General features: G+C 31.4%; 1 protein-coding gene across 2 annotated transcripts in view; it reads left to right on the forward strand.

Moving 5' to 3' along the window:
- LOC143238608 (lissencephaly-1 homolog) overlaps positions 1–17,638 on the forward strand; it is an 81,263-nt gene that overhangs the window by 50,188 nt on the left and 13,437 nt on the right. For both annotated transcript variants that reach the window (XM_076478978.1, XM_076478977.1), the window contains exons 6-11: positions 7,265–7,361; positions 8,397–8,468; positions 9,084–9,186; positions 12,463–12,559; positions 14,674–14,805; positions 16,447–16,548. In XM_076478978.1, coding sequence (XP_076335093.1) covers positions 7,265–7,361; positions 8,397–8,468; positions 9,084–9,186; positions 12,463–12,559; positions 14,674–14,805; positions 16,447–16,548 — 603 coding nt within the window. The remainder of the gene's footprint in view (positions 1–7,264; positions 7,362–8,396; positions 8,469–9,083; positions 9,187–12,462; positions 12,560–14,673; positions 14,806–16,446; positions 16,549–17,638) is intronic.

Consider the following 17,638-nt stretch of genomic DNA (forward strand, 5'->3'; position numbering starts at 1 on the left):
TCACTTCACTTCATTCCTAAAAAATAAGGCCTGCCATGACCAGGTGATTAAGGTACTTGACTTGTAATCCGAGGGTCACGTGTTTGAATCCCTGTCACACCAAATATGCTTGCCCTTCCAGCTGTGGGGGCATTATGATGTTACAATCAATCCCACTATTCATTGGTAAAAGAGTAGCCAAAGAGTTGGCAGTGGGTGATGATGACTAGTTAGCTGCTTTCTCTCCAGTCTTACACTGCTAAATTAGGGACGGTTAGCACAGATAGCTCTCATGTAGCTTTGAGTGAAATTCAAAACAAAACCTAAAAATAAATACATGCAGTATATATGTTGCAAGCTATTTTACAGTGAATTACTCTAACTACAAGATAAAAACGTTTAACATTGAATTAAGTGCAGAATACATTATAATAAAACAAAAGACCTTTTAGCTGTGACTTAAAATGCATTGCAATAGGAAACTCTTTAAAACATAACCTGAAGCATATTACATAAGTAATATATTTAAATTATGAAAGAGACCATTACTAATAAAAATAAATAAAATAAACTTTTCCATAAGACAAAAAAAAACCTTTCACATTGAAATATGTGAAAACACCCTTAAACAGCTAACATATTAATACTATTCAACAAGGAACAAGACATGTGCAAGTAAAAAACAAAAATAGCTACAATGATGACAATTAAGTTGTACTAAAAGGAAAGGAAACTTGAACATCAGGGATATAGGATGAATATAACAAAGGTTATTTACTCCCTTTAGAAATGCATAATCTAATAGATTATGCTTAAAATATAAAACCTCCAGTGAATGACATAAGACACATGATATAATGAAAACGACACAGAAAATCAAATCATTTACATGATGAAAACATAAACAGTAAAAAAATACATAATAAATGCATTGAAATAACCATTTTGTTGTCTTCAAATTGGTTTAAATGTACCATAAACTTTTTGTTTTGCATATTTGAAGTTATTAAAATCAGCACATTAACCCAAACTTCCTATAGAGCATATAAACTTACCAGCTATTGTCTTTATTTCATAAAGAACTTATCAGTATTGAATAAATATTTAATTTAAAATGCCTTTCTTCTAGTACTCATCAACAAATCTATTTTATAATATATTGATAAGGTTTAGAACCCCAAATTCCTGAACTCGTTGTTTCTAAATGTCTTACCACCTTTCACTTGTTCCCGCAGCATCGAACTAAAAAGTAAAATCAAAAGTATTTTGCAATCATCTTATCTCCAACTCAGTCTAAGAGTAGTCTTCAAAACTGAATAAGCATACACAATTTTTTTTCCTGTTTAAAAGTAAAGAACCTGCCATTAAATTACCTACGTACATATACATGGTTCATGCAGGGAAGTAACACTGCAACTTCCTGACAAGATTTCCTGAGTGGACACTTCTGTAACTGTCCCACATCAGTAGATTTCAGACTCAGCATTTGATCAAGTGATGAGGAATGAGGAGGCTGGTCATCAGCTGGCTGTTTTAACTGGCATTTCTTCATGATAGTCTTCAGAAGTGCTGGTATTCTATGACAGAATGAAAAATGATTTTTGGTTATTCAGCAGCAAGGAATGGAAAACTTTTGCTAGTTTAAAAACTAAAACGCTAGATATATTTAAAATTCTGTTTGTCAGTGTAAGGAGAGGCAAATTGTATTGTTCAAACGTTTTGCCAAGTGTGAAGGTTAAGATAACTCAAAACACAGCTATGACCATGAACTAGGTGCTGTCAAAATGACATGTCTGTTGGTTTAACATAGATGTACAGGAGACCATGTGCCCAGAAAATTTGAGGATTTCCAGAACACTTGAGCTTCTTTGGGTTTCCATTCATTCAGCTACATTGTGGCCATCTTGTCCTTTGTTGTTCTTTCAAACTCTTTGACCAAATTAAGTTATAGCTTACTGCTTGTTTGTTGTGTAGACTGATTCTCAGCTCCAGTAGGAAGGAATGGGATTTAGTCTGCTTAAACACTGCACTCGACCTGATTTGGGTTAGGTTATGTTATGTTAACCATTATTCTTCACCAATACTTTCATTTCCCTTTCTTTAGTGATTTATATTTGCAAGCAGTGTACTATTTTTGATGCTAATTAGATAGCTTTACCATGTGAGTGTAACCTCCCCCCATCAGTACATACAGTCTGCATTTTTTACCCTCATTAAAGCATTTGGTAATGAATAGAGTTGCAAAAGTATTAAGTAAAATTGTTTGAATATTAAAGATATTTAAATTTGCATAAATGAACATACTCCTATTACAACCAAATAAAATGTAGACCACATGAAATGTGTGTAGATATATTTGTTATGATATACAAGATGCTTTCTATAAATTTCACTTACTTATGGTAATTTCACCTTGTGAAGTTCCAATATTTTCTGCATTAAGTTACAAGAAACAGCAGGTAAAACTGTTTTTCTGTCTCTAGTCATAGTTGAGTTTTTATTACTTTTCTCCCTTTCATGAGCATTCACTGCCGGTTAAATGGATTAATGTAAAAAATTAAAATTTTCACATATATTTCTATTAGTCAAAATAACAGTACCTTCTAGATCAACTATCATAGTTTTGTCTTACTCATCAATTCATAAAATCAACTCCTTTTCCTCCATGCCCTTGTTGACTGTTGGACTTTCAGAGAAACATAATTCCCTCATAGTTCGTAGAGTCAGCATACTTCTCAGGCTAGTAGATGCAAACATCTAGTCAGTACAGAGCTGTATGCTCTGTAGTTATCATTACTGTTTAGCTTATGCAAGTGCTTCTCTTAAACTGGCAGATGATATTTTATGTCATAAAATTATTTCGGTGACTTGGAAAGTAAGGGGTTGTCACACCCTTTCAATTGCATAATCATCTTAACTGTGAATCAAGTGAAAATTACATAGTGTAATGCATATATAGTAGTGTAATTCACTTGATAACTTAAAAAAAGCAAGGAATATCACTTCCTTTCAGTCATCAGGTGCTTGGCCTAATGAGTGTTGTAGATTTGATTATCGAATAGTAGTTGTGAAATGTATTCTCTACATTTTGGTGAACACAACTAATTGATTGCTCAGAAAGCAAGGAACAATAAGTTCTTTTAATCATCAGTTGCATAAAATAATTACTGTCTTGGAAACAACTCTTATTGACAAATTTTATCCAGTGGTAAGTCCAGTTCTTTTTTACTGATTTCATGTGATCTGTACCAAAGCTAGGGATGAGTTTCTCTGACTGGAAACAGTCTGGGAATCTTGTGGAGATCTCGTCAAGTGATCTTGGACTTGGCAGGTGCCAATCCACAATAATGACCCATAATTTCCTTCACTTTTTCAAACTTTCCCTCTTGGTCTTGATGAGAACTTGTATGTACATAAGTCATGCTTTCAGTAAAAGCATTACATTGAATTATTTTCAATATAAGAAATCAAAAAGGGCTAGTACATGTGTTACTAAAAGCAGAAAATCCTTAAGTCCTGTCTTAATAGTACTAAAATTTCTGTTTCTGTTTTCTTGTGATATTTTGAAGTGAACTGATTTCCCTCCAAGTATCAAATTTTGGACCTGATATCAATCAGGATATAAGGATAATAATCTGTGTTCAACAACTTGACTGAATTTTGAATTGTATGAGAAATAAAGAGTTTGGATACATTTGATGGACAGTAAAAAAAATATTAAGGCACAGGTTAAAGCAACTGTGCATGCCTGCATATACAAGTGGATAATCAAATCTGCTAGATCAGTGAGTAGCTTTTCTGCTTTCCTTCTGTCCAGATGGATCTCTGTCAAACTAGTCATGATGAAAATCAAGATAACCTAGATATTGCATTTGAATTCAACAGATAAACTTACACTCTTTATCAAGTGAACACTATAATCTTGTGGCCTTTATTCTTTCACATTATTGACTGGGTTTAGCACTTGACTTATAGTAGACCTATCTGTTATGCTTTGTATTACTTCTGTGTTACTGTCTTGGCTTGGTTTATAGTACATTTGTCTTGTTTTTTTCCAGTCATAATTTAAATATTCTTATCTATGGTAGTCTGTTTTTTTATTTGCATGTGTTGCTCATTTGTTTTGGTATAAAATAGTCTTATTTGTTTCACTGTCTTCTTGATTTAATCTGCACTAGTATGAATCATTGTTTTATTGAAAAGACTTCAGAATAAAATAGATTGGTAATTAAAAATGTGGAAGTTAAACACACAAAATTGTGTGAAAATTTACAGGTTCATTCCAAGCCTCTTTTCAGAAAGTAGAGAGTACAAGTGCTGGTGCAGCTTTGGAAACATCAGCATGATAATCTAAACAAACATTAAGTGATTAACAACTACAGGGAATTATTATAAAACTGGTTATCAAAACAATTCAGAAGAGATTAGGTATTGTTGAGGAATTTTGTATGAAAAATAACCTATGAAAGATAAGCATGACAAAAATTAACAGAATTATAGTAATCCAAGAAGAAAATCTGCTAATTAATCATTAAAAACAATGAAGAATGAGAAGAGTTACACTCTTGTGCAAATTAATTGAAACAAATGGTCATTTTACAATATTTTCAGCATGGTGGCCAGTGTAGGCTCGCTGGACCTGCTGATTTCCTTTAATAGTCATTTTTTCACACAGAAGGCATCATTGGCTGTGTTTTGCAGTACGGTCAATCTATTTTTGGGATATATGATGAAATTTTGAGGAATATTACGTCATTTGAAATTGCGTTAGAAGGGCAAGGAGACCAGCTCCAAAAAACTTCTTACCAACTCAATGAAGAAAAAACGATATCAATGGGATCTGAAATACAAGAACTAGATGCAAGAACAATGGAGGAATGTGTTATTTAGTGACGAGACTCATTTCTTCTTATAGGGTCAAAGAAGTCTGCATGTTTGCAGATCTCCAGGTGAGAAACTTTGAGAATCTCACATCAATCATTTCGTAAAACATCCCTTGAAGAAGATGTTTTGGGGCTTTTTCAGCTACTGTGGCATCACAGGCTTACATATCGTAGAAGGTATGATGCGAGGACCACAGTACATCGAAGTTTTGCAGAGAAGAGTCATTCCAGAATTGAAAAAGAGATTTCCAGATAGATCTGGCATTTTTCAGCAAGATCTGGCTCCATGCCACACATCGAAACTTGGGAAAAGTTTTATGACTACAACGCGAATAAAGTTGCTGGACTGGTCTGGAAACTTGCCAGACTTAAATCCTAATGAAAATCTTTGGGCGATTTGTAAAGAAAGACTTCGGGGAAATGACTGTACTACGAAAGATAAGCTAATTGAGGCCATAATCGAGGTGTGGTATTGCGACCCAAAAATTAGTAAAGATTGCAGTCAACTTGTGGACTCGATGCCAAAGCAGATTAATGATCTTCTGAAAAATAGACAGTCATATCATGTATTAATTTGTGAGTAATTTTTGGATTCTCAGAAATAAAATGCAAAAAAATTGAAAAACAATTGTAATTTTCCATCTTGTTTCAATTAATTTGCACAAGATAATTTTTTGGTCAGTAGAAAAATGATTAAAAACAATTAAGAATGATGTATATACAAAAGTTGATTCTATTAAAATGATTTTAGATCCTCACAATATCAATGTAGTCCATATTGGAACGTGCAGTTATTTTCTGTTCAATGACTGCATATTTTTATTTTTCTTGCAGCATAGATTCCATTCCAGAAGGCTCCTTTACCATTGTCATGTTCAAATTGTACCACAGCTTTCTGTATAATTTCCATAATTCATCTCGTGTACAAAGCTCCAGTTTCCTGTTTTTATAGTTTGTTCCAAGAAAAATTGATAGTATTGTGTCTGGAAACTTGACTGATATTTCTATGGAGTAACATGAATACCCACTTTTTTTCTCTAGCTGCTTTAATGCAGTGGTTGAATTGCAGATATGAATATGTCTTTATGAACCTATATTCTGTTAGTCTCATTTCTAGAGGGACATCCTTTTAATATATTGCTTACTATTGCTTGGATCAAATGAACAACTCTTTATACAGATTTTTATCTTTATCACTTCTCACCTGTTACAGGTTGCTACAATTTGTTTATCATGGCTGTTTATAATTTATTGTAGGTCTCTCTAAGGATGATCATGTACACCAAATTCCTCCATATTCTTTCATTTTCCAATGCTTTTAAGTACAAGGGACATTAATGTCTTGGAAATTTTAAATCCATAATCTGAACACATCTTTATGGTCTAAGAATATAAATATTTTGCATTGAAAAGAGCTGTTGCTGTAACACTCCCTTCCCAAAAGAGATCAGTTTTTGGTAGCATAACACTTAAGAAATGTCAAAATGTGGTTGGTTTAGAGTAGACTTATCATCAATTTTAATGCTTTCTTTGTTTAGTGCCCCCACACACACGCACAGCAAAATTCTCCAGCTTTGGATCTATAGATCCCTGCTATCCTGAAGGACTCTTTGTTCCACAGGGGTTGTTGGGTTTATGAAGTTTGGATCTCCATTATTCATGGACTTCTCCAGACTACTTGAGGCATCTTCATATCTGCCTTGTCAACACAATTTTCTTTAAGTATACTTAAATCACAAAACTTCAAGTACAGCCCACACTACCATCACAAGAGGGGTGAAGAGAAGCTAAAGCTTATGAGCATTCTAGGTAATCTCCTGAGGTTTCACTTCAGAGGATCTCATGCCAAAATTCCTGTTGTTGTTGTAGTTGAAATATCTGTATTAGCTTTTTCCTTGGTTTTTGAGTAAAGTTATCTGCTTGTTTGTTGTTTTTCCAAGGTTAGCTTTTCACTGTAATTGTCTATTTTAGTTTAGAGTAGACTTAATATTTTTCATGTTTTTTATAGTAGGCTTGTGTGTTTCCTCTGCCCTAGCTCAACTTGAACTTTTATGTATTTTTTATACATTAGAATCTATAATGTAAATATGTTAATACTTGGTATTGCAACTTCATTTTTCAACTTTTTTCATAAATACATCATTTTATTGTGTTATTTTAATGTTAAACATAATTTTTTATTTACTGCAAATATAAAAGTTCCAATTTAAATCACTGTCTTTATTGTTGTATTGTATGATGTATTTTTACTTTTTCTTTATGTTGCTACATTATGCTGTGTTATCAATTATTTTAATTATCACTATCTTAAAGTTCAATAGTTCTATGTAAAATTTTATAAGATAAAAGTTAATTTTTAAACTCATTGAAGCCTTTTTTTTTAAATAACATTTCATTTTTAGGTTTGGGATTATGAAACAGGAGATTATGAAAAAACTCTAAAGGGCCACACAGACTCAGTTCAAGATATTTCATTTGATCACGCTGGAAAGTGGTTAGGTAAGGAGTTACAGATTTTTAAGGTTGTTGTTTACAATTGTTACTTATTTTTATATAAAGTTCTTAATTGTCCTTGTTTGAAAAATGTGCTACATCATATGATGTTAAAGATATTTTTTTCAGAACAATAATCTGCAGATAGAAATGTATCTCAGAACAGCTGGTATGGGTATTAACACTTTTACTGAGAAGCAGAGAACAAAATTTTGACCTTTCTAGGTCATCTTCAGGTTAACAAAAACAGGATCTGTAATTAGATTGTCCTTTTGGTTCATGTATGGTTAATTCCAGGTGCTAGTTCTTAATCATAATATAGCTTTCTGAAGGAGACATAATTATATCGTGTAGTTGTAGTTATTTGTGTTTCCTTCATGTATTATTTAGTGTCAGTTTCTTTTACAAGATTTTGAAATTTAAAAAGTACATTTATTATTAATGAAATACTAATTTGTTTAATTTTCAAACTGTTTTAAATTATCCTCATTTGGACAGTTTCAGGTATATTGTCACTTTATCTTGGGTAAATAATGTTAGTGACATGACTCAAAACAAAAGAATTTGATCATCAAGTTATCATCAAATAAATTAAAATAAAAATTGTCCTGAATTGCATTTTTCAAACACTTTTGTAGCATGGTAATAAATTAACTTAGAAAACAGATTTGTATATACATGTAAATTTTGTTATTGGTGGATATATTTCATTCAGAGTTGTTTAAGAAATGGAAATATCAGTTATTTGTTCATAACATCTTTATGAGAATTAAGTGTAATTCACAATTGTATTTACTAAAATCACTATTATAAAATCACTAGAATATTAATATTTTTAAATGGTGGTATAATAATGATCTTTCTTTTCAACAAGGTTATATTTAATTTCCAGGATAACTGGTTAAAAAGAGATAGCAGTTTCAATGATAACTCTTGTATAATCAGTTATTAAATTTTAATATGTAACTTATTAAAATTTTTTCATGTCAGTTTTATGGGTTCAATGGATTTTTTTATATGTTCTGCAATTAATCATTACAGTGTCATGCTCTGCTGATATGTCTGTGAAACTATGGGACTTTCAAGCTTATGAATGTGTGAAGACAATGCAAGGTAAGAAAGTCATTAGATGTTTGTATTTAATGACAAATGTAGATTGTTTGTTTTTTTAATCATCAAATATTATAATTTTCTCATAAGGTATTTTATAAGGCTGTTTTGACAGAAAAGAATATAAGGTGTTACTCAGGAAAAAGTCCTAATTTTCTCTACTGGAGTCCCCCATTGGGACAGCGGTAAGTCTTTGAATTTATGATGCTATAATCAGGGGTTTTATTTCTCTTGATGGACACAGTAGATAGCCTGATGTGGCTTTTCTATAAGAAAACACACACATTCTCTACAGGAACCTTATTCTAAATTAATCTTTAAGAAATGCAATTTAGGAATCTTGTATTTTAATTTGAACTGTATGTTTATTATTGTTAATCCTTTGCACTTTGTGCACAACTGTTTCCATACCTATGTTTTGTAATAAAAATTAAATTCTTTGTATCTGAAAAAAATTAAATACATTATTCAAAAATGTTATAAAGTTTATTAACAGTGTATTGGAAGTTCACACATGTGACTTGTTTTTCTTAAAGCAGTGCTATCTGTCCCATATTTTAAGCGTTATTTCTATAGTGTTGTATGGCTTAAACTAATATCCTGGTATTTTGCTCCAAGGACATGACCACAATGTTTCCTCTGTGTGCTTTACTCCTAGTGGTGATCACATAATATCTTGCTCTCGAGACAAGACCATCAAAATGTGGGAGGTGGCTACAGGGTAAGTGATTCATTTTGTCGTCACAAAACAGCAGTAACTTGGTATTTTCTTACATTTTTTTCTCCTATTTCAAGAAATATAATAGAAGATGAAAAAAGTAAAAAATGATGATTAACAAGATGTTTGTTTACACAAACAGGAGTTTGTTTACTTCACCAGAGAGTAGGAGCTTTTTGGTTCTGCACATTCTGTACATAAGCTGACTTCAGTTTTATTTTATTAGAAAAAATGAAGGAAAAGCTTTCTCTTAACCGCAATAGTTATATCTTGTGAAATCAGTGATTCTTATTGTTTGTTTATCAAATTTGCATTCTTAGAAGAGGTTTTTGCTTATGTAGAGGGTAAGAGTGTGGATTTGGTGTATTTGAAATTTCAGAAGGTATCTGACAAAGTGTTATATAAAGTGCTTGTTAAAAATTATTTATATAGGTTTGTGGAATAAATTGATCTAGTGAATACAAGAGTAGCTAAATGTAAGAAAGCAAATGGTTTGTAAATGGAGTTTGGTCAGACTGGATTAATGTCACAAGTATCAATCTCAAGGCTCAGTTTTAGGACATTACTCATCTTGATATACATTAATGATGTAATAGTTGAAGAAGTGGTCAATAATTTACTTAATTTGTTGATGATACCATTTCTATGTGTTACCAGTTGCAAGGAAGATGTTGATGCTATACAAATTACTTGGAGTATTTGGTGAGTCATTAATAAATGGCAAATACCTCTTAATTATAATAAATGCAAGTTAATGCATGTGGGATATCATAATTTGAATTATAAGTGTAATTGTGGTGGAAATAACTTAAACAGTGTTAAGGAAAGTATTTTGGTGTTTATATTCTTCAATATCTTAAGCCATCCAACAAATTTGCTATTGCTATTGGTTAAGCAAATAACTACAGAAATATTGAATACAAGTCTAAAGAAATTATAATTTAAGTTTATTGTTTGCTGGTTAAGCCAAATTTGGGTTATTGTGTTCAGTCTTGGGTTCCTTACCTTGGAGAGCTTTCGGGTTCAGGGAATGTTTAGTAGGATAATGCCTGGGATAGAAAGGTTGTCATATAAAGATAGTTTAAGATCTCTTAAAGTTGTTTACTTTTGTAACAAGAGTTACAAGGGGTCTGATTGAGATGTACAAGATTATTGTGGAGATGATAGTATTAATACATCTTATTTAATTGTGAGAATGGTAAGATTAGGGGACATAAGTGCAAATGTTGGCAAAATAGGAGCGATCTTCAGCTAAGATACTTATTTAACTAAGAGGGTAGTTAGCCTTTTGAATGGGTGGCTTTCAGATATGGTAGAAGCATCATATTTAAGAAAGTTTAACCCTAAATGCACCTTATGTTAGATAGTTAACATTTACCATAATTATTAATTTCCTACATGATTCTTCACAAAATTTGGTAAGTTTTCAATAAATATTAAGTACATTGGGCACAGTCTATTTTTAATAATGAATTTTTATAAAATATTTGTTTTCCAAATTTATTGTTTAAGTCTTAACTTCAACCAGTTTGAGTGCAAGTTGATTTTCATGTTAAGAATATTTTTTTTCAACTTACAGCTCTTATATTGTATTTGTATAATGTCCAAAAACCCCAAATGAAGGTTGAAATCTTTTGTAATGTTGTTGTTTTTTACTTTTGCTCTTATTTTTCTATCACAACACTAACTGTTGTGAAATAATTAGTAGCAAAAGTTGAAAAATATGAAATAATATTAAAAATGTTTTTCTTATTTTCTAAAAAGACTGCAGATTGTAACACACAAAGTTTAGACCTCTTAACTTTTCAAAATGTTTGTTTAATTTTATTGATCTTTGGAGTGTGACAGTCATCAAATCAAACAGTGGGAATACAAAGAGACAACAATTATCAAAGTTACCACATGCAGTGTTATGTTCTTGTACGATCCTCAAAAGCATTACAATTTTTAAGAATTTAACATTTTTCATTGAACCTTAATCATGTAATCTAATATGCTTCAAAGTTTTTGTGTCCATTTTAATTATTTTTATTATAATAAGTCTAGAATATATATTTAGAAGAAAAACAAGAAATTTAGTACTTTGTGTGTTTTGCTTTTGAATTCTTGATGAAATATTAAACCTATTTTTGATAGTTATTGTTAGTACTTAATTTTTATTTATCTCAAATACAAGTCTGAGAACACGATGTAATAAGAATACAATGCCCTATAATAACTTGTCATTTAACTGGCTTTCTATTTAAGCTATAAGTTGGTTAAAATTATTCCCTTATCTGTTTGTTATATTTATGGTGGAATCAACAATGAATCTGGATATGAACAGTTCAAACTCTGTTGTCAGAGAGAGAGCATTTTATAGAAATTTGTAAATTAAATAGTGAGAAAAAAAAGTCTGAAAGTTACTGACATTTTTTGAAATACAGGATGTGCTAGGAGAGACTTGTATTTCATGAAAACAGAGATTTGAAGCTACAAATTCACATTTTACCTGAGTGATAAGTATAATACGATTGTGAACGTTGTGAGAAAGTTAGAACAGTGTTTTTGAAATGTTTTCCAGATGGGTCAACATTTTGTTTAAATACATAAAGTGGCCATGTTTTTTCATCCTTGTAGGGGTTATTTGAGGGTGTTGATAATCAAAGCTAGGAAAACATTGATTTGGAATATCATATAGGGAATAAGCTAAACTGGACAAGTATAAATAAGTTTCATGTGATATAAAAAAAATTGAAGATTGAGAATTTAAATATTTCATTTTGAAAATTAAAATTTCAATTATGAACTACATTTCAAGTTTATTGGCATATATTGATAATAAAGATTTTTAATTACATTTTCAATGTAACTGTGAACAAGATCATCAAATCTACACTTTGATCCTTTGTGGTACACATAGGATTAAAAAGAGAGAGTTTGATAAGGACAGGGTTTGTCTTTCATTAATGGTTTGGCAAATGGGACACCCAAGATGGATCAACAGGTCTGTTCTTAAATATTCTTCACTGAATTCTGTCAGATGTTAATGAAACAAGAGAACATTCATATTTGAAATGGCTCTGGAAAAGAGCCATCTCTTTCAGAGTGTTTCCATGCAAGTTATTTACCCCCTTTTTTTTTCTTGAAAAAGAAATCAAGATGTCTCAAAGTTCATGCTGGTGATCTGCAGAAAATACATGGAATAAACCAGTGATTGCCTTAGATGTTTTTGTTATAAGTTTCAAATAATAAGGGTGTTTGAAAGTGGCTAAATAAAAGTGATTATTTTTGTAACAGATATTGTGTCAAAACCTTCACAGGCCATAGGGAATGGGTAAGAATGGTGAGAGTTAACCAGGATGGTTCCTTGATTGCTTCTTGTTCCAATGATCAGGTAAACTGAAACCTAAAAAAAAGATTGAAATTATGTAAAACGTGTTATTTCAAAAGCTCTCAACTTGTAGGTGAGAAAAATTAAAGTATTTAGTTGAAAAACTTTTCAGCTTCATGTTTATTGCAATTTGAAATTTTTCATGTTTTAATAGTATAACAGAATATTATATTTCACTTTGTTATGTTTCATTGAAAACCATAACAATATTTTTCATACAGTTTTTATAACCTCATACTTCTTAATATTTTGAGTTTGATAAATACAAGAGAAACTGGTTGTGTCTGTTATAATTATATTCTAGTCATCACTGTCCACTTAAACAGTTGAATATGTGAAGTAGAAACTCATTTTGTGTACATTTTAATGAGTTTTGCAGATATATGCCACTTGCAGTGTCACACCACTAATGTACTTTGTAGTGAAATTTTTATAGAAATGGACTTTGTCATGATTACAGATGTCAAAATAGCCCATTAAATACACTTGAGATTATGAAAAGTGCATACAGAGGATACTTTGGTTTATAGATATGTAGTCTTAGAAATATTTAAGATAGTCTATGTGCAAAAATAAATGTAGTATTCCTTATGCTTTAAAGTTTGCAATGAACTAAGGAATATCTCAATACAAAAATTATAAATCCATGTTATCTACCATATATGTTACATCCACTGCCAATGAAGCATTTTTTTCAATGCAAGGACTCTTTCAGAGATGCCAAACATTACGATTGGAGCATAATGATTACAATTTTGGTGTATACATTACGATTATACATTCATACAGACAAATACTATGGCTTGTTGCAACTCCCAAATTATTATATATTATATAGGCCTATACAATAAAGTGATAAATTGTTCCCCCCAGGGCTTGAAAGGGGTGAAAAGAAAATTTCTAGTGAGATACAAATAAATTTTGATAATAAATAAAAGACATAGTCCAAATGGTTATTTGCGATAATCATGTTTGAGCTTGAAATAATAAAAAATATTTGTATCTCCGACGTCTACCAATAGTTTGAGTGTGGTGCTTCTCCATACTGGGTGCATGTGGGAATCCATAGTTACGTCATCAGTGCTTGTCAGCCAATCAGCGCTCGCGCAGATGGGTATTTCTCATTTTCTAAGCAGCATAGAAATGCCAATGAAACACCACTAGATTGTTCACTAGATGGAAAAAAAGAGGCCTCGTTCAGCAGATAACCTCATTTCTGGCAAATATAAAAGAACTAAAACTGTGAATTAAAATTTAGGAAAGAGTATAGTGCAAAATATCCGGTCATTGCATCAAAAGTCAGTAACAGTCATGCGTTTTGTACAGTTTGTCACATTGATTTTTCTGTGGCACATGACAGGATAAACAATTGTTCCAGACATACAAAATCGGCATCTCACTAACAAAAAAGCTGAGGCGAAGACAAAAACGATACAAATAATGACATTTATGAGTAAGAATTCAGAATATGAAACCATAAATGCAGAAGTGATGTTCACGCAATTCGTCATTGCTCATAATTTACCCCTAGCTGTAGCTGATCACGCAGGACATATATTCAAAAAAATGTTCCCAGACTCTGATATAGCAAAAATATATGGCTGTGCTAGAACCAAAACTACAGCCATTTTACAGATGTTGGGTTGTGAAGATGACAAAATGATTTCAAGAACACTTACCAGCAGTATTTACAGTTTAGCCACAGATGGATCCACAGACATGGATGACTCAAAACTATATCCAGTGGTTGTATGATATCTGTACAGGCTCTGTCTACAATCATTAAGCTCAGTCATTTGAAATAGTTGGCATCTCTGCTCTTTAGGCTGACTGAGATATGACAGATGTAGCAGTGGTTGAGACTTTGTTAAGAAATTGCTTGACAACAACTGTTATTATGAAAGTGGATTAAGTTGATAAATTTAACTTCTTTCGTCAATATTGTTTATGTCTCAGCAAATCAGATTATGGTGAGGGTTATTTTATTTATATTGTTTATTTCAACACCACAGTTATTATTTTGTAATAACCTGCTTATTACTCAGAAAAATTATTCAGTAAGAGAAATAGTGTATAATTTAAGAGTATTCTGTATAAAATGTGTTAATAAATTTTAGACCATACGAGTGTGGGTGGTCACTACAAAAGAATGTAAACTCGAACTGCGTGAACATGACCATGTGGTGGAGTGTGTTGCCTGGGCTTCTGAGAGTACTAACCCAGCAATCAGTGAGGCTGCTGGAGCTGATGTAAGTATTTTAAGTAAAATATACCATAAACGTTCTTGTGTAACATATTGGTAAGGTTTTGTGGTTATGTTTTTCACACAAGTAAATACTGTAGTTACTCTTCAGGTAATTTGTTTTTTTATATGGCAATGTGCAGTAATTTTGCTGAATTTAAGTGTGTGTTTACCCAAACAAATGTATTGAAAAAACTTTGGTGTTTAAAATAATAAGAAAATAAATAATAATAATTTAATTAAGCCTTTTCAGCTTAAAATAAATAGTTGGTTTTGAACTGAAGCCAAAAAAGTAAGTTGTATCACATTTCATAGCATAATTTCTTTTCATAATTAGGCTGTTGAAATCAAAAGTTATTTATTGTATTTAAATGGTAAAACTGTTTTACATGTCATATAATTGACAACTATTAAGAAATTTTGCCAAGATCTTTTCACTCCATATATGGTAACTTACAAAGATGGACACATGTGCTTTATTTAAATGCAAATAATGTTGACTGGTAGGATCCAAATAACTCTAACATTTAATCTGTGGCTGTGGGACTATATAATTGCTTCTAAAGAAGTATTCATATAGTGAGATTGTTAAACAATATATAGCCAAATAATACAATATCTTGAAGAAGAAAGACTTTTTCCTTAGAAGCAAAAAACTTGTTCCTTAGAACATTTGGAGCAGTAAGAGGCTTCAAAATCTACCTCTAAGCTAATCAGGACTGGTGCCTTTATCCACAAAATGAAAACTATGGTTGAAAAAGAAAACTCAAAAATGAGTTGTGAAGAAACTGAGTGAACCTTCTAGTGTCCATAAACAAAGCTTTAAGGCTCATATAATTTCATTTACACCTCAAAATCAATAGGTATTTTCATAAGAAAGATGACCGAAAAAATTGGAATCACAGGAATAACATTTAACCATATTGTTTGGACTTTTGGTTTGCTTAAACATAACCAGTTTATGGAAAGCTCTGCAAAAAAAGGGGAGGAGTAACAAGCTGCATATGATTATCAATGCAGATACCAACCTTCAGTTGTTGTAGGTTGAGTATAACCACCATTTCTGAAATGTGAGATTATTTCATGAATTACTATAAAATTTGTGAAACTGGAAATGTGTGGAACTTACGAAAAAAAAAACTTTGAAGTTAAAATGTTATTCTGGAAATCATGCAAATAAGTAGGAAGAGGGAATTAACAAAGTTGATTTTTAAGGTTAGTGTTTGTCATTTTATCAATAAATACTTGGGCTTAAAAAAAGAATTATAGTTATGCACATTTCTACTCTCTAATATCAATCAAACAAAACTGTGTGTCTAGATTTTATAACAACACTTGATGATGTTGTTATCCTCAAAAATGAAGTTCACAAAATGCTAATTTAGACATCAGTTGTTGCATGATGTAATTAATTTTATACTTCTTGAGAGTTAGTGTTGAATTATTTTTACTTGGTTTCTAAAAACAAGAAACGTAATTTTGATTAGAATGATATACTACATTTTTATCAAGAATCATTTACTTAGGAATTTGTTGTGTCATAAAAATTTGTTGTTAATAATCATTGTGAATTAAGAAGTGTAGAATGGTACTTTTATGCACATTGAACCTGAGGAAGAATTAAAGAAACTTGTGTTTTATCCAACAGAACAAAAGAGGTGCTAGAACTGGTCCTTTCTTGCTGTCTGGATCTCGAGACAAAACTTTGAAGATGTGGGATGTCAGTACTGGCTTATGCCTCTTTACTTTGGTGTGTGACATTTAATTATGTTTTGATGAATCATCTTTTAAACATCATGTCTCTCTTCTCGATTAATGGTGAAAGAAAATCATTTTGCCCTTTAAACAGAAATGGAAAATTTTAGGAAAAGAATAGATTTATTCTTTATATTAAGAGCAGCATCTTAGCAGAAAAATGTTCAGATAAATTGAGGTAGATGGATTGGTCTGTAATGTTTAACCCCACTGACATGGGTCTTCCTGTGGTCACTGGTCAAAGGCAACATCGTTGTTTGTAGACTCACATTCAAAAGTTTAATGAACTACTATTTTATGAATGTATGTTTTAGGTTTGGTATCAACTTGTAGATTATAATTCAAATTTTAGTGTTATACATCAATCAATTTCTTAATTTAAAAGTAAAAATAAACGAATCCTAAACATCAATTTTTGTGTGTCACATAGAATGTTGAGTGCAGCATTGGCTTAAATTAGATGTTTGTGATGCCCAAACACAGTCTATAGTTGTTGTTGTTTTTTTTATAAATTAGGTACTCAAATTACAATTAAGCTAGAACATAAAATAAGAACTTCCTACTTTTCTGTTTTCTGTGATATTAATATATTTATTGAATCAACCAAGGTTCTCTCGCACCTCTTCCATTTCCTAAAATACTTGCTTATGTACACTTATTTCATCCAATGACATGTGCATGACAAATTGAAAGTTCACAATGTTAACCCACTTGTTTTCTTGGCCTCTGAAAAATATCTGTGTTAGAATTCTTTTTATATTAGATTCTGAGCAGTAAGGTAAGACATCATGAGCTTGAAAAATCATATTTTCTTAGACCTGACTATAGCTTAGTTACTAAGTTTGATAAATTATAGTGAAATTCTCTGCTAGTGATAATTCATGATATTTTGTTATTTCAAAATTCATATATATGAAACCTCCCTTGGTGTGGATTCCTCAATGTGATGAGAGGACCTCCCAGGGAAGGTTCTGTTCTTTCAGTTTACCTCCTCTGGGATCGAAACATTCACCCACTTGTTTGCCGTGCGTTGCAACCCATGAAGGGGAGGAGGAGAGGATCCTGGTGGTTGAGGGGTCCAACCC

This window comes from Tachypleus tridentatus, chromosome 13 (genome assembly GCF_004210375.1).
Source record: "Tachypleus tridentatus isolate NWPU-2018 chromosome 13, ASM421037v1, whole genome shotgun sequence".
Lineage (NCBI taxonomy): Eukaryota > Metazoa > Arthropoda > Merostomata > Xiphosura > Limulidae > Tachypleus > Tachypleus tridentatus.